This window comes from Delphinus delphis, chromosome 15 (assembly GCF_949987515.2).
Source record: "Delphinus delphis chromosome 15, mDelDel1.2, whole genome shotgun sequence".
Taxonomy (NCBI): domain Eukaryota; kingdom Metazoa; phylum Chordata; class Mammalia; order Artiodactyla; family Delphinidae; genus Delphinus; species Delphinus delphis.
In genome coordinates this window covers 51,379,158-51,401,065 of record NC_082697.1, presented here as the reverse complement: position 1 = coordinate 51,401,065, position 21,908 = coordinate 51,379,158, and the positions used below count along the sequence as shown (strand labels likewise).

General features: G+C 60.6%; 6 protein-coding genes across 17 annotated transcripts; 3 read left to right on the top strand and 3 right to left on the bottom strand.

The window, feature by feature from the left end:
- Positions 1-1,511: 1,511 nt before the first annotated feature.
- Positions 1,512-9,127, top strand: BICDL2 (BICD family like cargo adaptor 2). Of its 10 annotated transcripts, XM_060031586.1 has the most exons (11): positions 1,512-1,566; positions 2,710-2,851; positions 2,942-3,255; positions 5,512-5,727; positions 5,859-5,975; positions 6,073-6,219; positions 7,105-7,299; positions 7,416-7,565; positions 8,031-8,161; positions 8,413-8,533; positions 8,634-9,127. In XM_060031586.1, the coding sequence occupies exons 2-11, from the start codon at positions 2,767-2,769 to the stop codon at positions 8,793-8,795; spliced, it is 1,638 nt and encodes a 545-aa protein (XP_059887569.1). In that variant the 5' UTR covers positions 1,512-1,566; positions 2,710-2,766; the 3' UTR covers positions 8,796-9,127. The 10 variants fall into 10 exon arrangements, with proteins under 10 accessions (XP_059887569.1, XP_059887575.1, XP_059887570.1 ...); XM_060031592.1 differs by lacking the exon at positions 2,710-2,851 and having other exon boundaries at positions 1,545-1,566; positions 2,960-3,255; XM_060031587.1 differs by lacking the exon at positions 2,710-2,851 and having other exon boundaries at positions 1,554-1,566.
- Positions 9,128-9,132: 5 nt separating this feature from the next.
- THOC6 (THO complex subunit 6) lies at positions 9,133-12,233 on the bottom strand. Of its 2 annotated transcripts, XM_060031596.1 has the most exons (13): positions 12,092-12,233; positions 11,143-11,258; positions 10,978-11,042; positions 10,784-10,887; positions 10,664-10,701; positions 10,532-10,580; positions 10,339-10,410; positions 10,135-10,237; positions 10,000-10,049; positions 9,848-9,910; positions 9,637-9,747; positions 9,417-9,551; positions 9,133-9,337 (listed from the first exon to the last, which is right to left on the bottom strand). In XM_060031596.1, the coding sequence occupies exons 1-13, from the start codon at positions 12,128-12,130 to the stop codon at positions 9,257-9,259; spliced, it is 1,026 nt and encodes a 341-aa protein (XP_059887579.1). In that variant the 5' UTR covers positions 12,131-12,233; the 3' UTR covers positions 9,133-9,256. The 2 variants fall into 2 exon arrangements, with proteins under 2 accessions (XP_059887579.1, XP_059887581.1); XM_060031598.1 differs by lacking the exon at positions 11,143-11,258.
- A 184-nt stretch (positions 12,234-12,417) lies between these two features.
- On the top strand, positions 12,418-13,869 carry HCFC1R1 (host cell factor C1 regulator 1). Of its 2 annotated transcripts, none has more exons than XM_060031600.1 (4): positions 12,418-12,649; positions 12,959-13,015; positions 13,129-13,257; positions 13,501-13,869. In XM_060031600.1, the coding sequence occupies exons 1-4, from the start codon at positions 12,555-12,557 to the stop codon at positions 13,634-13,636; spliced, it is 417 nt and encodes a 138-aa protein (XP_059887583.1). In that variant the 5' UTR covers positions 12,418-12,554; the 3' UTR covers positions 13,637-13,869. The 2 variants fall into 2 exon arrangements, with proteins under 2 accessions (XP_059887583.1, XP_059887582.1); XM_060031599.1 differs by having other exon boundaries at positions 13,102-13,257.
- A 649-nt stretch (positions 13,870-14,518) lies between these two features.
- Positions 14,519-16,145, bottom strand: TNFRSF12A (TNF receptor superfamily member 12A). Its single transcript, XM_060033010.2, has 4 exons — positions 16,016-16,145; positions 15,168-15,272; positions 14,811-14,945; positions 14,519-14,725 (listed from the first exon to the last, which is right to left on the bottom strand). Exons 1-4 carry the CDS (start codon positions 16,107-16,109, stop codon positions 14,670-14,672), a joined length of 390 nt encoding a protein of 129 aa, XP_059888993.1. The 5' UTR covers positions 16,110-16,145; the 3' UTR covers positions 14,519-14,669.
- A 2,487-nt stretch (positions 16,146-18,632) lies between these two features.
- On the top strand, positions 18,633-19,298 carry CLDN6 (claudin 6). Its single transcript, XM_060033009.1, has one exon. The coding sequence runs from the start codon at positions 18,633-18,635 to the stop codon at positions 19,296-19,298; it is 666 nt and encodes a 221-aa protein (XP_059888992.1).
- A 1,332-nt stretch (positions 19,299-20,630) lies between these two features.
- On the bottom strand, positions 20,631-21,284 carry CLDN9 (claudin 9). The gene has a single exon (XM_060033008.1). It carries the CDS (start codon positions 21,282-21,284, stop codon positions 20,631-20,633), a length of 654 nt encoding a protein of 217 aa, XP_059888991.1.
- Between the last annotated feature and the right edge of the window lie 624 nt (positions 21,285-21,908).

Genomic DNA, 21,908 nt, shown 5'->3' with positions numbered 1-21,908 from the left:
TTATAGGTCTACACCTCCTCCAACTTCCTGGGTGGACTGTGAACCTCCTTTGGGAGTAGGGCCTTGAGTACTTCATCTCCAGGTGAGCCCACCCCCTGCCTGGCAGGAGGGGGGCTCAGGGAGTGGAGTGTGGGTGCATTACACCTGGGGCCCCGGGTGGTCCTGGTATTTGGAGGGAGTTAGGTGGCAGCACCGAGGCAAGGCTGGGGTGTCTCCAGCCCTCTGAAGTCTGCCAGGCTGTCCCACAGGTGCTATGGGAGAATGTAGTAGCCTTGCCAGGCAAGGCAGCCCACAGACCCCTTTGCAATGTAATTGGTACCCTTGTCCCAGCCCCGGACGCAGTAGTCCCAGCCCCCGAACCATCCCTCCAAGGAATCCTTGCATCCATTTCCCCACAAGTCAGGAGTCCCAGCTCCCATCTTCCTCCTGTTTTTCTAAAACTCAGCCAGATAGGACTCCAGTCCTCCAAGACTCAGAAGCCCTGACCCCCCCAGCCAGAGGGGCAGGGAACCCAGCTGATACTGGCTGGCAAAAGCTGATTATGGACATTTCTGCCCATCTCCACATTCAAGGATGTCACATCAGTAGCTTGAAATCAGCTTTGGAGGGAGTACTTACAGCACAGAAATTGGCAAAAGCAACAACTCAGGGCATTCTTTTTCCCCAGAGAGTCTGTTGTTAAAGTGTTACCAGCATACCATTGCTCCCAGCCCTCCATCTGTCCCTACTCACCAGGACAGGAACCCCTTTTACAGGGACCCAGGGAGCCCTGGAAGTCTGAGGAGACTCCTGACAAGCCACCAGGCCACGGCAGGGGCATCCCCCGCATGCCCAGGCTGCACTGGGCTGGACCCCAGAACCCAGGCCTGGATCCTCCCACTCTCCATACCCAGACCTCTGCCTCTGCCTCTGCCTCTGTGCAGCCTGGGAACTGAGAGCCTCAAGTTGGGAGGCGCACAGGCTAAGGTGTGGTTACGGGCAAGTCACTTTAGCTGTCACCTACAGCATGGGAATCAGCATAAGAGCACACATCCTGAAGTCACACTTGTGCTGCTCACATTCAAGTTCTGTCCATGTGACCCCAAGCAAGTTAGATTCTCCCTGGCCCTCAGTTTCCTCATCTGTAAAATGGGGATAATAGTAGTTCCTGCTTCATTAGGATGTCATGAAAGTAAAGAAGTTATCCCCATATAAGAAGATATTATTACTTAGCATATTACTTAGCATTAATACATGTTAGATTTGTTGTTATTGTTAATAATTTCCTATCCCACAAGGGAAGTTGTGAGGGGAAAGGAGCTGACATATATACTCAGGGGTCTGCACACAGCAGGTGGTCAGTTAATGGGCCCTGTCGTTTTCCGATGGCGGCAAGATGGGTCACTGGCTCTGACCTGGGTCGACGCGACTTTCTTTGGGCCCCACCTGGCCATTCCGGCCACCAGGAGGCGCCCCAGCCTTGCCCGTGGCACCGCCCCCTCACCTGTGCGGGCAGTTCACCTGGCGCCGTCTCCGGAAGAGGGGACCGGGGCCGCGGGTACCTCGGAGGGAGCCCGGCGTCGTCGGGTGAGAGCCTAAGGGGCGCCGAGGATGGGGGCCCTTCAAGTTTTGGGCGGACCGGGCCGGAGAGAGTGGGCGAGTGGGGCATGGGGCGGGGCAGGAGCGGCCGGGCCGGACTCCCGGGGCCGGGAAACGGGGGACGCGGGCAGGAAGGAAGGCAGGAAGGCGGTGGCTGGGCTAACGACGCCTAGGGTTGGGTGTCGAGGCGTGGGGACCCTGACGCCTGGGCTGAGGTGCTAATAACTGGTAGCTCGGTGCCGGGAGGGGTGAGGAGGAGGGATACCCCTGAGTCCCAGAGTGGTGTTGGGCCTGCAGAGGCCACGTCAGGGAGACCCCCAGCCTGGCCGGGGGGCATTTGGGCTGGGACTGCCGCTGATGCCTGGGTCCTGAGAGTAGGCCTAGGGTCGGACACATGGCGAGGGGAGGAGGGGAAGGGACAGACGTGTGTGGGCGCGTAGGGGGTGGAGAACCTCAGGAGTGCTGGAGAGGGGTAATATGCCAGGAAAGCCCCATGTGTCCCCTCCCTCCTGAGCCCTGGAGCCCCTGAACTGCGGGCCCTGGCGGCCCTAGGGGAGTGCCACCAGGCTCCCATCCCCAAATCCGGGCGGGAAGTAAACAGAAACCTGGAGTGGACGGTCGGGCGGCAGTACCGGCACAACCTGTTACCTCGCCGGCCCGCCCACCCGCTCAGGGCCTGGAATCTGAGGGACTGGGGCCAGCAATCCAGAAGGGGTGGGCTGAGGGTCTGGGCACCTAAGTTCAGGATGGGGACCTGAGAAAATAGGAAAACAAGGGCCAGGAGGGCTGGGGGGCAGGGAACTTGGGCCTGGGCTTCTGGAAAGGGAGGGTGCTGGATTTCTGGGGGCTAAGGGCTCAGGACACGGAAGTTCACAAGGCCCTGTATTCTTGGGAGAAGAGGCTGGACTAATCGCAGAGTCCTGAGTCCCAAGAACCTGGGTTCTGGGAAGAGTTTCTCAGCTGGTAAGAGGCTGGGAGCCAGAACAGCTGGGTCATGGGAAGAGGGGGGTGGGGACTGTCACTGGGGTGGCGTGTGGTCCTGGAGCACTGGGAGAAGGTTTCCTGGGAGCAGAAAACATCTGCTAGAGGCAGAAGCCTGGACAGCTCTTTTCCTGCTTCTCCCTGCCTCAGTTTACCCTGGGGACATTAAAGGAGCTGGACAGCCAAGACACAGATCATTAACCCTTCATGGCCCAGGGAGGCCCTGGCTGCAGGACCGAGAGGGCCAGCAGGCAGGTGAAGAACTGCAGGAGAGCCACGTCTTGGCCAGTGTGTGTGTGTGGGGGGGGGGGGGGTGCGGGGCAGGGCAGTGAACCCCTTTGGGCTGCGGTGTAGAGTGTCATGCAGCTACCTCTCCCCACAGACCTACCTGTCCCCACAGACACTGCAGGCACCATGAGCTCCCCAGAAGGGCCCAGCTTCCCATCCGGGCTGCTCTCCAGGGGCACCTCCCCCAGCAGCAATGAGGGCTTCTTCCCCTTCATGCTGGAGCAGCGGGACTCATTCCTGGGAGGGGGCCCAAGGCCTGAGGAGCCCGAGGACCTGGCCCTGCAGCTGCAGCAGAAGGAGAAAGACCTGTTGTTGGCCGCAGAGCTTGGCAAGATGCTTCTGGAGCGCAATGAGGAGCTGCAGCGGCGGCTGGAGATGCTGAGCGCCCAGCACTCCGAGCATGAGGAAGTGAGCTGACAGCAGAGGGCAGGGCTGGGGGGATGGAGGACAGGGGAGGGACCAGGCAGGGGGGCAGGGAGAGGAAAGCCAGGCAGGGGGATGCCTCTGGAACAGCAGTTCAGGTCTGGGACCAGCCTCCCTGGCAGTGTTGCCCAGTGGTTAAGAACATGGGCTCTGAGGGCAAGACAGGACCTGGGTTCAGATCCCTGCCTGGCTTTGTGACCTTGGGCAAGCTGCTGGACCTCTCTGAATCTTGGGTCTGTCTCCTCAGCAGTATTGCCAACAGATCCTGGGCTCTCTCCCTGCCTGGCTCTGGGCTAAGCACTTTCCATGCATCATCTCAGTCAATTCTCACCCGGCTCTGGGAGATATGAACAGTTCCCTCTGCCCAGGCTGTGGTCAGCCACACTCTCACCCTGGGGGTCACATCTGGTCCCCTAAACACCCTAGACACCACTGACTCCTGTATCCATGTCGTCGGCCCCACACCCTCCCCACCTGGCCACCTAATGGGCATTTCAACATAAGTGGCACTGGATTCCATGACCCCATCCCCTGCTGTCCCCACCCCAGCTTCCCGCCGTAGGACCAGAGCCTGCACATCTCTGTGACCTCTCCCTCCCACACTGGCAGGCCCTGTTGATTCTTCTTCGAAACTAGATTGTGAGTCTACCCACTTCTCACCATCTCTCCAAGCTGGCCGCAGCCCCATCATCTGCCCCAGACACTGCAGCTGCCTCCTCACTGGTCCTCAGCTTCCACTCTTGCCCCCTGAGCCCCTTCTCCATGGGGAAGCCAGAGGGATCCTCAAAAATTGCAAATCAGATCATTTCAGTCCTTGCCCAGAATCTCTCAGTGGCTCCCCCTCACATTTAGAATGAAACCAAAACTCCTCCCCTTGTGACCTCCTTGACGTCAGTCATCTCAGCCACGCAGTCCCTTCTCAGAGGGGGCCTTTTTTCAGTTCCCTGAGCAACCCACGCTTATTGCCTCAGGGCCTTTGCACTTGCTGTCCCTTGCTGTAGCCCTCTTCCTTCTTGCCCTGCAGGAGTCAACAGACATCACTTCCTCCTGAAGGATCCCCACCCCACCCCACTCCTTTTCATCACTTACCAGGGTTTCTTTAGAGCTCTTAATGTTCCCCCTCTGAAACTACCTGGTTCAATGAAGTGTCCATTTGCCTCTGGACTCTAAGCTGCTTCAGGCACGGAACTTGGTGGTCTCACTTACTGCTGACAAAGACTCCAAAACAGGGTGAGCTCAGGAAATATTGGATGGATGGATGGATGGATGGATGGATGGGACTTGGAGATATTAGGGAACTTGCCTTACCACAAAGCAGCAGCAGAGCAGGACAACGGCCAGGACAATCAGACCCCGAATCTGTGGGCTCCATCCTAGAGCTGTGTTGCCCCCACAGTATTTGGTTAAGGGCTTGGCTGCCTGGGTTAGAATCCCGGCTCCACTAACTCACTGTGTGTCCTTGGGCAAGGCTTTTAACCTCTCTGAGGCCCAGTTTCCTCATTTGTAAAATGAGGATGTTAAGGAGTCTAAGTCTCGTGGAGTAAATAAAATAATATAAAGTGCTAGCACAGGCCCTGGCAGGAATGCCTGCTAATCATTGTAGCAGCTGTGATTAGCTTCACCTTCCTGCGTGGAGAGTCTATGACGGGGAGGCAGGAGACGCTGGCCCCCTGACTTGCCTGCCTCCACAAGCTGGGCATCTGGGTGTGCCAGGAGCATCCCCCTGCTGGTTAGACAGGTTTGGGGGAGGGCAGGCAGAGGCCTGGGGCCAGGGTGTGGCTAACCAGGGTTAATTAGAGGGAGCTAGCCAGGAGGAGCTGGGGGAGAGGGACGGAGCAGAGAGGCTGGGCAGAGGCCGAACCTCCCGAGCCCCTGGAACCCAGGTGTGTGAGGCCATGGGCCGAGGCTTCAATTCTGCCAGACTCAGGCGCCACAAATGGCGCCTACGCCCTCGGGTCCAGAAGCCCTGGTGGCAGCCAGAGGTGAGTGGGCATCAGGGAGCCCCGCCCAACTCTGGCCCAGGGTCAGCTCCTCCTGGAAGCTTCTTTCTATTGCTCCCCCTCCTCCTCTGCTGTCTGAGGCTGTGTCTTGCCCTCTGCCCACTTCCTCCCCGGCTCTCTCATGTTTCTGGTTTTCAGGCTTGTCTCAGACCCCCCTTGGACTTTCTTTGGGTCTCTGTCTCCCTGCGTCCCCTCCAGTCTCACCTCTCCCTGTCTCTACCCTCTGTCCCGGCCCCCACAGCGGCTGCAGCAGGAGAACCATGAGCTCCGCCGAGGCCTGGCAGCCCGGGGAGCTGAGTGGGAGGCCAGGACTGTGGAGCTGGAGGGGGACGTGGAGGCCCTTCGGGCCCAGCTGGGGGAGCAGCGTTCTGAGCAGCAGGACAGCGGACGGGAGCGGGCACGCGCCCTCAGTGAACTCAGTGAACAGAACCTCCAGCTCAGCCAGCAGCTGGCCCAGGTGGGACGGCTCTGACCCCGGGTCCCTGGGAAGGAGTGGCAGATACCTGGGTCCTGGTGGGAGTGGGTGCACTGGGCTTGGTGTTGTGGCTTGGGCCAGCTGAGGGCTCCACTGCCTCCCCCCACCCTCAGGCCTCCCAGACTGAGCAGGAGCTTCAGAGAGAATTGGATGGCCTTCGGGGTCAGTGCCAGGCCCAGGCCTTGGCTGGGGCAGAGTTGAGGACACGGCTGGAATGTCTGCAGGGGGAGGTGAGTGCCAGCTGGGTCTGTTGAGCCTGGAAGGCTGGCTGGGAGCTGTCTGTGCCTGGCCTAGCCCTTCCACTCCAGCTCTGAGGCCTTTCCCCAGAATCAGATGCTCCAGAGTCGCCGACAGGACCTGGAGGCCCAGATTCGAGGTCTGTGTGAGGAGGTGGAAAAGGGCCAGGGCAGGCTACAGGCAACCCATGAGGAGCTGCTGCTGCTACGGCGGGAGAGGCACGAGCACAGTCTGGAGGTGACTAGTAGGGTTGGGGTGGGCAGCTGCATCCAGCCAGGGCCTTGGCCACTGCCTCAGGGCTTCCTGGAAGAAGACACCAGAGCTGGGTCACTGGGAGCCCTAACAGCTGGGCCAGAAGAGCACAGGCATTAGCACAAGGGCAAGTGGGAGCCATAAGCTACTGAGCAGGGGCAGTAATCTTAGAATGCATCAGAGACTGGCATCTGGGAGGCCAGGGATGGGGCTGAGGCCAGAACTCAGGGCAGAGATGATAGGGACCTGGACCAGGTCTGGGCTGTGAAAATGGAGGAAAGGAAATGAAAAGAGGCAGTATGGCTTGATGTTTGAGATCTCAGGAGTTTGCATTTTGTGGTCAAATTATCTGGGTTCTTATTTCAGTGTCCCTTCCTACTATTGTGGAACACCAGCCTCAGTTTCCCCATCTGTGAGATGGGATGTAATGGTACATGGCTGTGGTAAGGGTATGAGACACTCAGCACATTGCCCAGCTTAGAAGAAAGGATCAGTCAATGCTGGATGATAGCACTAGTGAGAGAGTTAGAAGGTAGACTGGTATGGTCGGGGGAGGGGGTGGGGCTTTTCGAGGTGACCTGGTGGGGTGGGACTGGAGGAACGGTGATGGGAGACTTTGAAGCCGCGGCACCCATCGGTGCCCTGCTTTATAGGGGAGGAAATTGGTGTCTGCCGAGGGTAACTGCGCGGCCCAAGGCAGCCCAGCGATCCGGGAGTGGGAGCCAACTTCAGCGCTGGGCTGCGCGGACGCGCGGAGCTGCCTGACTCTCTGCGGCGTGCCGGCGCCCCCTGTGGGCCGGCCGCGGGATGCCGGTGGCGGGAGCACCTGGCTGACCGCCCTTGTTTCACTCTGTGGTGGGTTGGTCGCAGCTGGAACTCGCGCGCTCCGAGGCGGGGGAGGCACTGAGTGCGCTGCGGAGGCTGCAGCGGCGGGTCTCGGAGCTGGAGGAGGAGTCGCGCCTCCAGGACGCCAACATCTCAGGAGCCTCGCTTCAGTCAGAGCTTGCCCATAGCCTCGACAGCAAGGACCAAGACCAGAACGCGGACAAAGGCGGAGATGCTCTGGTGAGCTCTCGGCCCACCAGCCTCTACACGTACCATCCAGGAGGGCTGCAGACTCCGTCCCTCCTTTTTTTCCCACGAGGTTTGACACTGCACTGACCAGTTTCTTTGGTGAATAGGCCACTCTGCCCCCAGAGACCCAAGAGGCATCCAGCCACCAGCCTTCGCCCCAGGAGGAGAGGTTGGAGCCTCCCAGGAAGCGAGCATCCCTGAGCCCAGTGGAAATACTGGAAGAGAAGGAGGCGGAAGTGGTCCGGTTGCAGGATGAGGTGGGGGGAGCATAGTACTGGACGCAAAGTCCCTCTCAATGTCAGTTTCTCTTTCCCATCTACATCTCCGAACCTTTGCCCACGAATTCCCCTCTACCTGGATAGCCCTTCAACCCAACAAACTTGCAATCATGTTTGAAGAGTCAGCCTGTATGTCACCTCCTCCAGGAAGACTTCCTGAACTACACTGCCCCTTTAGTCCCACCTCCCAATGCTTCTCCATGCATCCTTCCTGCAGGCTTATACCACCCATCTAGCCCCGACCAGCCCCACCCCTCTAGGCGCTCAGAAAATTCATCTCCAGCACAGGACCACAACTGTCTGGGTTGTTTGTGGAGCAGGCGGGGATGGGGGGGTGGGGGAGGGGGCGGGAGGGCGGCGAGCTGGAGTCCAGGCTGCCTGGAAGAGTAAGAGCTGGGGCACTCAGGGGCCTACCTGCCTTTCTGCACCTTACCCTGTCCGCAGATAGCGCTGCAGCGGGGAGAGCTACAGTCCCTGCGGGAGGAGCTGCAAAGGCAGAAGGAACTGCGGGCGCAGGAGGATCCCGAGGAGATCTTAAGCGGTGCCCTCTCGGATCGGGACGAGGCTGTGAACAAGTGAGCATCTGCCACCATCCACCACCGCCCCAGGGGGGGCTGCAGGCCCCCAGGACACTCTGGCCTTTCTGGGTCTCGGATTCCCTCCCGCGAGTGCTATAATTGTCCCCACTCCGATGCAAGGGCCCTCTAACCTCCCTGGTTTCGGTATTAGCGGCCTCACTCCCGCCTGCGTCCAGGAGCCCCCAACCACCACTGTTCGCTGACGCCCCAGCGCCCTCGTACCTGCTCTCTGCCCCTCGCTCTTGCAGGTCCCTGGAACTGGCCCTGGAGCTCAGCCGCGTTTCTCTGGAGCGGGACTCCCTCTCCCGGGAGCTGCTTCGCACCATCCGCCAGAAGGTGGCGCTGACGCAAGAGCTGGAAGCCTGGCAGGTGAGGGGCGGTGCCGGCGGGGCGGTGCCGGCGGGGCGGTGCCGGCAGGGGCGGTGCCGAACGCTGACCCGACCTGCCGGCCCGGCCGCCCTGTCCGCAGGACGACATGCAGGTGGTCATCGGGCAGCAGCTGCGATCACAACGCCAGAAAGAGCTGAGTGCGGCTGGATCCGCCCCGAGCCGCAACCCGCCGCGCCTCTCGCTGCGCCTGGGCCCTGGGCCCGCCGGCGGCTTCTTCAGCAACCTCTTCCGAAGGACCTGAGCGCCTGGTCGAGGGGGCCACCTTTGCCCTCTTTGGCTCCCTTTCCTCTTCTGGCCAGCGGAGCAACGGGCCCCGACTGTCTGCCAAAGGCGGCTGGTGCCCTCTCCACCCCGAGAGGCTGGGCAAGGGCTCACCGGGAGCAGGGGCCAGCTTTGGGGACCAGGTACCCCAGGTGGGTGGCAGGGGCAGGTGTGGCAGAGCTGTTTTTCGAATCTATATAAGTCTATCTTTCCCAGGGACTAGGCCCCCTGGCCCCCGGCATGCTCCAGGACAGGGTTGAGGGTGGGTATTTATGTATCAAGCTCAGAAAGAGTAATATATAAATCATTGCACTGACTTGGCCTCCATTCTTGGGAAAAAAGCACATGAAAAAAAAAGGCCCCAAATTTTATTAGTATAAAAAAAAGAAAAAACCAAACCACTCCGAACCCCTGAGATGGAGGTGGGGGTGTTGCTGGAGGTCAGAAGGACAGGGAGAAAGCTCGGTAGCCCAGATTGGTGAAGACATCCACCCTGCAGCTGTTGCCTGCAGCTGTCAGGACCTAGAGGCAAGAGGGGAGTGACTGACCTGCCCACATGCCCTGGCCTCCCAGGATCCCCACTGCCCCTTGCTGAACCCACCTTGCACTCAGGGGCTGCTGGTTGCTGGTTGAGGCTGAGGCTTAGCAGCCCTGGGGAGGAGCCAGGCACCTGGGCCTTGAGCTCCCCGCTCAGCTGCCACTGATTGACACAGCGACCCTGTCCAGCTGATAGAATCTGTGGAAGACAAGGAGGGGCCTCAGGGTTCAGGGCTGCAGGGGGAGCGGGGCAGGGCTGGCAGAAGCAAGACAGAGGGCCTCACCAAGTCCTGGTAGAAGGTAACGTGCTTCTGTGGTGCCCGCATGGGGAAGACGGTGGTGGGTGTAGAGGATCGAAGGTGCCAGAGGGTTAGTGCTGGACCACCTCCACAGACCTGGGCAGAAAGGTGGGGGTCCCCAGCCGCCATGAACCACAGGCTCTCAGCTGGACAGGGCCCGGAGCTGCCACCCCATCCTGCACTCTGCCCGGCTCACCATCCAGTCGGAGTCAGTTGCCAAACACCCAATCCAGCGCCCATTGTGGGGCCTCGAGCACTCCTGGGAGGGAGGAGGAGAATAGAGGAGGAGGTGAAGACACAGGAGATGCCCAGGAAGGAAGAAAGACAGAGCATGGGGTGCGCCCTCACCTCGTGCTTGTAGACCTCAATCGTCTGGACCTCCTTGGCCGTGCGGAGGTCTGTGGGGGAAGAACCATAAAAAGTACCCTCCTTGCCCCAGCCTCCCTTACCACCATCTTTCCCTCCAATCAGACATTCCCTTACCCCAAAGCCGCACGGCCCCATCCTCGCCACCTGACAGCACCTCGGGGCTCCGATCCCGCAGTGCCAGGCAGTGGATGTAGTCTGTGTGGCCCCAGAGGGCCCGCTGCAGGGAGAGGGGCAGTGTCAGGACAAGATCCAGGAAGGATGCTGCTGCCCCTGCTCCCCCACCCCGCCCCTGCCACTCCAGTTCCACAGCCCTCTCACTGTGAAGGTCCCCGTCTCAAGGTCCATCGTATGCAACTGACAGTCTCCCCCCGCCAGGATGAGGGAATTCTCCTGCAGAAGAAGGAAGGATGGGGTCAGAAGAGAATGTCAAGTCAGAACAGGGAGAGGGGAAGGATTAAAATTTGGGCCCAAAACAGGGCAGGGCAGAGCCCCGATTAAAAAGGGCTCAAACCTTGGGGACGAGAAGCAAAGCATTGATCTCAGGTACTTCCAGACTGGTCCTGGGAGAGGGAAAGCAGAGTCAGCTCTTGTGAGGCAGTACCTTCACCCCCACATGCCCTCTGCCCACATGGGCCTGGCTCACCTGTATGGGGGCTGACGACGCCACAGCTCCTTACAGCCCTTCATGGAGGAAAACACTGGGTGACCTCAAAGGCTCTCTCTGGGTCTGGGCACCTCACCCTTCCCCCAGCTCCACACTCACCTTCTTAAGGATCTCTGCCCAAAGCCAGGCCTTCACCTCCCCATCCCCAGCACTGAGCAGATGTCGATCAGTGGAGACCATGCTGTAGACGGGTCCATCGTGGGCTAAATGGAAGTACAGAACCTGAGTGACCCTGTCCTGCTCCTCTCGTCCACCCGGGGGTTCCCTAAGCTGGCCTCAATGCCTGCACCCACCTTGGAAGGTCACCATGGGCTTCTTACTTTCCTCTTTGGCCTCAGAGCTCAAAGCAGCAGACAAGCTGAAAGGAGAGGGGCCTGAGAGTCAGAAGCAGGGGGCATCAGCCCCAGGAGGACCAAGTGCCAGAGCTAATGGATGGTGGGGAGCAGGGGCAAGGGTACCTAAAGATGGCTATCTGCCCGTAATTGTTGCCGGCTGCCAGGAACTTCCCACAGGGTGAGACATTCTGGGAAAAAATGATCATGTGCAGCCGCTGCAAGGCCTGAAATACTTCCATCTGTGGAGAGAGGCTGGATGAAGGCTGTCTGGGGCGTCTGGGACCCCTGAACCACACACTCCTTCCTGCTTCCCCTGCTGCAGTCCGGCCTCCCGCCGCAGTCCGGCCTCCCACCGCACTGACTTCTCAGTTCTCCTTTTTATAGCCCACCAAGCAGGCACCTGTCCATATAGTCCCAGGAGTGGCTCGAAGAAGGAGGTGAGAAAGGGGAGAGTTGAGGCTTGATGCCTATTGGAACTTTTGTTGACCAAGGACTCAGCCTCTCCTCCACGTTTCCTCAACTGTCAAAAGGAGCCCACTGGAGATTTCGTCATGATTGGACGAGCTACTGTATATAAAAAGCTTCGCACAGGGCTGCCTCGGAGAAACCGCTTAAAAAGTGGCTCTAGGGGCTTCCCTGGTGGCGCAGTGGTTGAGAGTCTGCCTGCCAATGCAGGGGACACGGGTTCGTGTCCGTGGGATCCCACGTGCCGCGGAGCGGCTGGGCCCGTGAGCCATGGCCGCTGAGCCTGCGCGTCCGGAGCCTGTGCTCCGCAACGGGAGAGGCCACAACATTGAGAGGCCCACGTACCGCAAAAAAAAAAAAAAGAAAAAAAAAAAAGTGGCTCTATTACTCCAATACAGAAAAACGTACTGACTCCTAATCCGTATCCTGACTTTCATGTTAGGCCCCTGAGGTATTTCTGGGTTACTCTCCCTCCCTCGGGTCAGAATCCGAGTCCCACCAACAGCCCACGCAAAACAGGTCTTGAGCGCACGACTCCTTGCCGGCCCCTTCGGAGCCGGGCATGGACTACAAACCCCAGAAGGTACCACGCATCACGCCCCCTCACCTGACCCAGAGGCACCGCTTGCGGCATGGCTCGCTCCATCTCGAGAAATAAAAGTCCCAGAGTGCTCCGCGCGCGACGAAGCCTCACGAGACCGGAAGTGCCGGCGAGCGCCTCCCTTTCGCGGCGCGTCACCTACCCAACACTGGTGGCGGGTCCGGCGTGAAGGCGGCCGCCGCGTAACCCGAGTCCCAGGAGCGGAGGTGACCGCCAAGAAGGTCCCAACACTAAGTGGCGCCCTCCTCAACGCCACTACACCAGGTCCCTTCCCCTACCTCCCCTCCCCTACCCCGCTGAACCGACCCGCCTTCCAGTCGCGTGCCGCCCGTCTTCCGCGCCTGCGTGGAACCTGGCCGCGCGCGCGCGCGCGCGCCTAAAGCCACGCCCACGTGTTGAGCCACGCCCTCGGAGGCTCCGCCCCTGTCGCCCGGATCCCACCCCTCCGCTCGCAGGACCCCGAACACCAATGATCTTGCAGCAACCCCTGGAGCGAAGCCCCCAGGGTCGGGCCCGGCGCGACCCGCGGGCTGACTCAGGGGCGTCCCGAGGCCTGGACGCGAGGTGTGTGTGGGGGCCCTGGGTGGGCCTGGCCCGGGGGCCCAGGAGCTTTGCTGGGCCCTCAGGGCTGGTCTGCAGGATGACACGCGGTGGGGTTTATCGGCAGGGCTTGGGCATGAGTTAAGACAGGATTGCAGACTCTGGACAGACTCCGAGGCAGGCTTCTGGATGGTCTGGGAGAGGAGGTGACTTAGGCGTCAGCTGAGACAGGGTTGGGCTGGGGGCTCCTGGCTGACGCTGCAGGCTTAGTTGGGCAGATCCTGGGGATGGGTCCAAGAGGGTGGGGTGCTCCTGGCTCTCTTTTCTTCCCAGCTCCCCTCTCCGAGGACCTGTGCCCATGAGTACCAAGCGTCGCCTGGAGGAGGAGCAGTGAGTTTGGGGGCAGGGAGGGACTCCCAGCAAGCCCTCTGTCACCTCAGGTCCCCATCAGACTACCTCTCTTCTGAATATCCCAGGCTGCCTGCCTCCTCGTCTCTCCCCAGGGAGCCCCTGCGCAAGCAGTTCCTGTCTGAGGAGAACATGGTCACCCATTTCTCTAGACTCAGCCTGCACAATGACCACCCTTACTGCAGCCCCCCCATGGCTTTCCCCCCAGCTCTGCCCCCACTCAGGTAGGCACAATCCACAATCCACTAGCTGGGCCTTCTGGAGGATCATACCCAATCCTCAGAGCCAATCTCCAGGCTCTGCCTCATCTTGCTATTTTTAGCTTCTAGCCAACCTCTGTTGTTTCCCTACTTGGCTCCTTGGAAGGTGCCAGCAGTCCAGGAGCCCCTGGGGACCTGTACCAGGTGGGGTGTGGCTCTGCCAGTCCAGCCTCAGCCCTATGCCGTGACTGTCATTTCCTCTTCCAGAAGCCCTTGCTCTGAGCTGCTTCTCTGGTGCTACCCTGGGAACCTGATCCCTGAAGCGCTCCGGTTGCTGAGGCTGGGGGACACCCCCAGCCGCCACTATCCTGCAACCCCAGCTGGGGACATAATGGAGCTCTGAGTGCTGGGGGGCAGTGCCCCTGCCCACCTTCCTTCTTCCCCACAGCAGGGGAGGCCAGCACTCCCACGAAGGGAGCAGCTGCCCTGCTTTTCCTCCAGACCAGGCCTCTGGGCACAAGGACCTTCCCCCAACAGAGGACACTGAGCCCCACGGAGCCCTGGGGTGGGAGGCGCAGGAGCATGGGAAGGGAGCCGTCCCCTCCCCAGAGAACTGAATAAAGATTGCTGAGCAAATGAAGGCTACAGTGTGGAACCCAGGGCCTTTGGGAAAGGGAGGGCAGGGCAGGGGTGCTGGATGCTGGGGTTTCTCCTCAAGATCTTCCCTGGAAAACGGTCAGGGCACAGCCAGGTCCTGGCAGGCTGGGCTCAGGCATTGAGAATGTGTGAGTCAGAGCCTCACCCCCACCCCCGCGGCTGACTCACTCCTCCCTCCAGCTCTGGGAAGTCAGGCTGGGATTATGCCACTCTCCAAACCATTTAAAGTTAAAGATTCTTTTATTAATAAATTCTCTCCCCCTCCAAACTTTCTTCCCAAAATAAATATCTCCCCCCTTTTGGGGGTTGGAGGGGCAGTGTCTTAGGGCCAGCCGTGCTAGAGGGCCAGCCCCCTAGAGTTAGGAACAGGTCCCTAGCCCCCCAGGCTGAGACCCCCTGGTGGAATTTCAGTACATCTGAGTGGGTGGGTCCTGATGTTGTGTCTGTCTCTCAGGTCAGCCTGGCCCCCAGGCCATAGTGGGGGTGGGGGGACCCTTGTGCAAATGCTGTGGTTCCTTAGTGTCAGCTGTCTGACATGAGCCAGCCAGGGTCTCCTTTTCTATTCTGGAGCCAGAGTCAGGGCAGTCAGACACCTTGGAAGGCGCTTCTGAAGCCTGGACCCAGGCCTCAGAGAGGTGACTTGCTGTCCCCCATCCCTCCACACCCCTGTGGTTGGAGCAGCCTGGCTCTGGCTGTGTCTGGGAGGCTGGGGCTGGCTCCAGAATGAATGAATGAATGATGAGTGGGCGCAGCCTCCTGCTGGCAGGGGGCGCTCACTGTCACTGGATCAGGGCCACGCCAGGACAGCCCTCCCCGCCGGTCTCCTCGATGGGGGCTGCAAGATAAGAAGAGGGGCATCAGGAGCGGGGGAGTTGTTGAGGAATGATGAGGGGCCGTCGGGCGGGCAGGGGCACACTTACTGGTAAACTTTTCTCTCCTGCGGCACCGTCTCCAGACCAGGAATCCGGAAAGCAGCCCCAGAACGAGGGCCAGGCTCAGGGCACCCCCAAGGATGGGCCACAGCAGCCTGAAGGAGGCTGGAGGGGCCGCAGCGCCTGGGGGCGGGACTCCAAGTCAGACCTCGCCCCTCTAGGGACCAGCCCCGCCCCCTAGATCGGAGCCTTAAGCCTTTCCTCCACCTTGGTCCCTACCCCAGTCAGAGCCCCTTCCTCAATCCAGCCTCTCCCAATTAATTCCACAGATCTGCTCCCCTCTCCACCCAGCAACCCTCTCCCCCAGACTGGGGTCCGCTCGCCTCTGGCCCCGCCCCCACTCACAGCCCAGGCAGAAGTCGCTGTGCGGTCGCGTGGGGCACGATGCGCAGTCCATGCACTTGTCTAGGTCCGCGCTCCAGGAGCTGCCGCGAGAGCAGGGGGTGGTGCCTGGGGAGGGGGCCACGAGTCAGAGGCGGGGGGCGGCTATTTTTGGGGCTGAGGTCAGGGTCGGCCGGCTCGAATAACGTGAGTCACCGGCGCCCTCCCTCCACATTCCTCACAGGTGACCGCACGGCCCGACCGGGACACGGCAGCGCGGGGGAGAGGGGGGCGTAGTGCGGGACGCTGGGGGAGTGGGTCAGGTCCCCATAACAGCCCCCCCGCCGCCGCCGGCGGGTGACTCATTCCTGGGCACCGGGCCCGACCCCGGTCCCTCCCCCCGCATAGCTGGGCACTGAAGTCACCGGATGGAAGGGGGCACCCCACATGGTATGGGGGGCACAGACCTCCGTGCTTCTCAGCACCCCCCCAACTCTCCGGTTAAGGGGGGTGGGCAGACCCGGTATTGATCAGGCTGGGGGCGTGCCACCTTACCGGACGGGACATCCCTCCCTCAAACTTTTCTTCTCTCTCCACTTCCGAGTCCAGACTCAGGACCGAAGCCTCCCCCGCCCCCCAAATTGGACAGGCGGGAAACTGAGGCCCGGACTACGGATGAAGCTGGGAGCGAGATGGGACCTCTCCTGGCCAGGGAGCGCGGTGTCTGGAGACCACCTGACCCCGGATCCCCATGTCCGCCTAGTCCCCCCAGTTCTGCCCCCTCCTCTAGGCCCCCAATGACGGCTCCCCGATCCCGGACCTGGGAGTCCTCCGTCTCCCACGCCCTCCCGCCCAGCCCGGGCCGGGCATACCTGGCACTCGCTCCCCGGCCGCGGCGCTCAGCAGCGCCAGCCCGAGCCCCAGCACGAAGAGCCGCGGCAGCGGGCGTAGTGGGCCAGGAGACATGGTGTTCGTCGGGCGGCGGCTGCAGTCTGCGCTGGCCGCCAGCGTACCCGGGCAGACAGCAGCGGCCCCGCCCCCGCCTTCCGGGGCGGATCCCTAGCCTCTGCCCGCCCCATGATCCACCCCTAGATGCCGGGTCCCGCCCGGACCTCTAAGTTCAGTTATTCGCTCAACAAACGCCGTCTCTGTGCGGGAGCGGCCAGAACGCCAAAGGGATGCAGATCTGGCCCTGCCTTCTCGGTGCGGAAGCCCAGGAGGTGCATGTTGGGCGAGAGGGCGGATCTGACACGAAACAACCCAGCACAGAGAAAGCTGTTTCTTAAGGGCCCCGAGGGTATGATAATAACAATACAACAAAAATAATAATACTGTGCCCTTTAATTTCTACCTTAGGACATAGTTACATAGTAAAATGTGGGCTTGTTGTCTCCATTTTTCAGACTAAAATGAGGCTCGGGAAGGTTAGGTGAGTTCCGGAGTCGAGCCCCAAGCTCTGTTCGGCTCCATACCCTGCCCCTTGACCCACTGCTTGCCGGACTTCAGCCAGTTGATGCCCTGCACCCGGGCCAGATGGGGGAGCAGCGGCTCCAGGCTCGAGCGCCCCCCACTGACGAGGTTGGGATTCGCGCGTCCGCCGCGGTCTGGACTGGGGTCTCTGCCCCTCCCCTGGGCGGTGGTCCGGTGACGTCATTGCCTCTTTAAGACCCCCGCCTCCGCCCCAGTCCCAGCACTCCGCCTGCTACTCCGAATCTTGGTGGACTCCTTTGCAGGTGAGCCTGGGGGAAGTGTGCGTGTCGTGGGGGAGGGGGTAGGTGCCTCGAAGATAGGGGGGCAGGGGGAGTGGCGGAGTTGGGTTGGGGTGCGCGTGAAGAACCTGAACTGATTGGGCGGCAGCCACCCAGGGCCAGGAGCCCCTGGGCGGGGGGCTGCACCAAAGCCCTAATGGGGTCCTTTGGCGGAAGGGTTAAACGCCCCTCCCCCAGCCCGGGGACAAAGGCACCGAAACCCAGGCGCCCCTCCCCCACCTGTGCTTCCCTCTGGGGCGGGGCTCCCTTCCCCCTCACCTGCGGGAGCGGACCCTGCAGCTAGCGCCGCCATTAGAACCTTCCAGGGTGCGCGGCTTCCAGGCCGGGGGGCTGAGGACACCCTTCTTCGGGCCAGACTCAGAAGGGAAATAGGGATCGAGAGCGGGAGGGGACGCCCTCGGATGAGCCGAGCCTGTAGTGCGTGGAAAGGGAAGGAGTCGAGAGCAGGGACACGCTTGTAAGGGAGAGGTGCTGGGTGCCCAGTCTGGCGTGGCCCCGGCCCTAACCCGGCCAGAGTCCTGGAGGGCTGACACTGGGTTTGGGATTAGCGCCATACGGCCCGCCGCGTCCTATCTCCCCCCAGGCCATGAGTTCGGCCCGGGTTATGGGCGGGTGCAAATGAGTGGAGAGTCTGCCCTCTGGCCACCCTGGTGGGGCCGGTGCTAAGTTTAGGTCCGAGCCGTGCGCGGGAACTTTGGGCAATGGAGAGCCACAACGGGACCCTGAACGGAAGGGATCCCCCGCGGCGACCTCCAACACGAAGTGGGATGTGAGGGGGCCAGGGCTGCCCCAGAGGAGATGTTTCACTGGACAGACCCCAAGGGTGGTAACTTCTTTTAGGGAAGTTGTGTCCTGAGAGAATGGCACTTGGGGCAAGAATACACAAAAAAAGTCACCAACCTTGGGGGTCTGCTCTGTGGCCCCCCTAGGGGAGGACAGAAGGGCAGGAACCAGGGAGGCAGCCGGTGGCCTTGGGAAAGGAAGTGCTTCGGGGTGGGAGGGCTGTTTTTGTTTTTGTTTCCCTCCATCTCTCCTGCCCCATCCAGGGTCTGACTGGGTGGGATTGGTTTGGGCCAGGCAGTGGCAGGCAAGGCCAGGGCTGACTGGCCACCATGTACACAAGATCTTAAGATCAAACTGGCAACCGCCTGTATGGGGTACAGAACCAAGTTGGGGTGAAGGGTTTGGACATTTATGTTGGGTGCTGGGAGGAAACTTGTATCTCTATTCTTGGTGTTAAAACTAAGTTTTAAGCCTGAAACTCATGGCTAGAGCAAACCTACCACCCATTAACCCTGTGGAAACCACCAAAAAACTGCATTCTATTGTTTCATCCCTTTTGCCCCTTTGTACCCAAAGTAGCTGAAGCCATGGGCAAGCATGTGCATAGGCTTTATATTTCATTTGCACTCAAAACAACTAGGACTGGGTTGCTTACTTTTTCACTCTTATAAACTAGTGCCTGTCTGGGGAAAAAAAAATACTAAAGCATTAAATGCTCATTTTGCCCATGAGAAAATGAGGCTCAGGGAGCATGCCTTGCCCATGTTACAGGACACGGTGTCCTGATTCCCAGGGTTCATACTCTTGGTGTCCTGTGTGGTGGCCATGGCATGTGGCATGGGGGTTAGCATTCACTGGGAACCAGGGGCTGGGCCAGCTGATCTTAACGTTACTCTGCTTCTGTCCCGCAGTGCAGCTCCTCAACCTCAACCTCACCATGGCCTCTGCTGGTCTGCAAATCCTGGGGATCGTCCTGACACTGCTTGGCTGGGTGAATGCCCTGGTGTCCTGTGCCCTGCCCCTGTGGAAGGTGACCGCCTTCATCGGCAACAGCATTGTGGTGGCCCAGGTGGTGTGGGAGGGGCTGTGGATGTCCTGCGTGGTGCAGAGCACTGGCCAGATGCAGTGCAAGGTGTACGACTCGCTGCTGGCGCTGCCCCAGGACCTGCAGGCTGCCCGAGCCCTCTGTGTCATCACTCTCCTAGTGGTCCTGCTCGGCCTGCTGGTCTACCTCGCAGGGGCCAAGTGCACCACCTGTGTGGAGGACAAGGACTCCAAGGCCCGTCTGGTGCTCATCTCTGGGATCATCTTTGTCATCTCAGGAGTCCTGACCCTGATCCCCGTGTGCTGGACTGCCCACACCATCATCCAGGACTTCTACAACCCCCTGGTGGCCGAGGCCCAAAAGCGGGAGCTGGGAGCCTCCCTCTACCTGGGCTGGGCAGCTTCTGGCCTTTTGTTGCTGGGTGGGGGGCTACTGTGCTGCACCTGCCCCTCTGGGGGGTCCCGGGGCTCTAGCCATTATATGGCCCGATACTCGGCCTCAGCCCCACATACTGCCTCTCGGGGTCCCTCTGAGTACCCCACTAAGAATTACGTCTAATTTGGGAAGGGGAGCGTGGGCTCCCTTGAGAGTGGAGCCTAACCCTCTGAGCTGGAGCCATGGCAATGGTGATCCATGACAGCTTTGGTGTTGTTTTTGCTTTATATTGGTGGGGGGCGGTGGTTAATCCATTTGATAACCCACCTGGGCTCTGCTACTGGCGTTCCTCACCTTTGGATGATGGAGCCAAAGAGGTGATGCTTCAGAGTTTCTGGATCTTTCTCCACCCTGGACACCCCCATCTTAGAGACCAACCTGGAGCTTTGGGCCCCATGTGAAGGGTGCTTGCTATCCAGGTGCTTTCATCCTGTCCCCGAGAGTTCCTGCTGATGTTGGGGGTAGGGCCTCCCTAGGCCTGCAGAGACAAGCCTTCCCTTGCTGGTCAGGCCTCTGGAACCCCCAGGGGCTTTTGAGCCATGTGTAGCCTCTAGAGGAGCAGGTGATAAGTTACCAAAGACCCACCCACCTCCAAGTCTTCTGACCTCTGGCTTCTCCATCCTGAGTCATGTCCCCCCTGTGCTGACCCCTGACCCTCCCATCCCCAGCCCCTGTGCACTTCTGCCATGTCCTGCCCACACTCACCAGTTTTTACTAAATAAAGCACATTTTGTTTGGTTACTTGCCTTTGGTGTTGCTGGGGGTCTGCTGAGTGCCAGCCTGGCAGGAGGAGGTGGGCACAAGTCACTCACCTCCCGTGTTGCCCCCGTGCCTTGCGTGGCCTGAGTGAGGTTACCCACTGGTCAGGACCTGGAGCAGGCCTTGGCCAGACAAACCCAGGAGAGGCCATCAGGTCTTCCCGGCCCAACCACAGATCAAAGGAGCCGGGTTACAAATGGTCTATTTATTCCCTACTCAAAGGTGGGGGTGAGGGGGGTTGATGATGGGCAGGGCCTCCAGGCCTGGAGGAGAGTGGCTGCTCCCAGATGACCTGTCCTGGGCCTCTGGATGCTGGTAGTGGCCAGGTCAGAAGGGACCAACTCCAGGCCAGGGAGGGCATAAGGAGCTACTGCCCTTTGAGTGAGGCCCAGGTTCTGGGGGCAGGGGAGGGCTCAGGAAGAGGAGGGCCAGCCTGAAGAAGGAGACAGCAGAAGAGAGAAAATTGGGGGAAGCAGGGGCAGGCCAGGGCACCCTGCCTGGATGGAGGTGGGGACCCTGAGGAGGGTCTAGACTCAGTCAGGCCCGCTGAGACTAGCCCTGCAGCCGGGCTGGGCTCCAGCATCTGGAAAGTGGGTTTCACCTGGGGGAGGGATTGACAGTAGAAGGCAAGGATTAGGGCAGGGCATCCAGCACAGGGTCAAGGTTCTAAGCAGCAGGCTTCCATGGACATTCACCTCACACGTAGTCTCTCTTGTCCAGCCCAGATGCACCCGAGCGGGAGGGGATAGAGTAGCCCAACCTCGGTCCCCGGGGCCGGTCGATCTGGGGCGGGGGGCATGTGCAGCAGAGGAGGCCCCCGCCCAACATAAGCAGGGCAGATGCCGCCCAGCCCAGGTAGAGAGAGGCTCCCAGCTCCCGCTTGAGGGCCTCAGCCACCAGGGGGTTGTAGAAGTCCTGGATGATGGCGTGGGCGGTCCAGCACACAGGGATGAGCACCAGGATGCCTGAGAGGAGGAGGATGACCCCCCCGGTGAGCACAATGCGGGCCTTGGCGCCTTCATCCTCCACGCAGGTGGTACACTGTGCACCCGTGATGGCCACCAGCAGGCCAAGCAGAGCCAGCAAGAGGGCGATAACGCAGAGGGCTCGGGCAGCCTGCAGGTCCTGGGGCAGCGCCAGCAGCGAGTCGTACACCTTGCACTGCATCTGGCCGGTGCTCTGCACCACGCAGGACATCCACAGCCCCTCCCACACCACCTGGGCCACCACAATGCTGTTGCCGATGAAGGCGGTCACCTTCCACAGGGGCAGGGCACAGGACACCAGGGTCCCCAGCCAGCCCAGCACAGCCAGGGTCATGCCCAGGAGTTCAAGAGCAGCCGAAGCCATCTGTTCCCTCAGTTAGGTCTTCCCAACTCTAGGAGGCCTGGTTGATTTGCAGGAGTGGGTCCGATGCTGCGGAGCGTAAGTCAGCGTCCTCTGACCAAGACAGTCCTCACATCTGTGAGCCTCTGGCAAGGCACCTCCTCGCTCCGTGCCCCTCACAGATGTGTCTCTGAACCTCCACAAACACAAATCAACCTCAAGTCCTGCTCAGCTGAGCGGCTGGTGTCCCTTCGAGGGGCCCGTCGCCCCTCAGATGCCCAGCGGCTGCTCCTGCCACCCTGCAGTCAGGTCCCACCGCCGCCTGTCTGACCCAGCTTGCACGGACCCTCCCGACCCACCTTCAGGCTGAAGAGAGATGTGTCCCCAGAGTTGGTGCAGGTTCACGCTGAGCGGCTCACCTGGCAGTGCCACCTGGGGACTCTGCTGGCTCCCGGTTGCAGGCGGGGTTTTAAGGCCAAGGCAGGGGAGGAGCAGAGAGGCCGAGACTGGGGAAGCCAGAGTGATGGGAGGAGGCGGGGCTGGGGATGGGATGGGGGCCTCAGGGTCAGTGCGGGGGTGGGTCATGACCAGGATGGAACAGGGGAAGAAAGAACATCCATGCCATAGGAACCCATGGACAAAGGAATG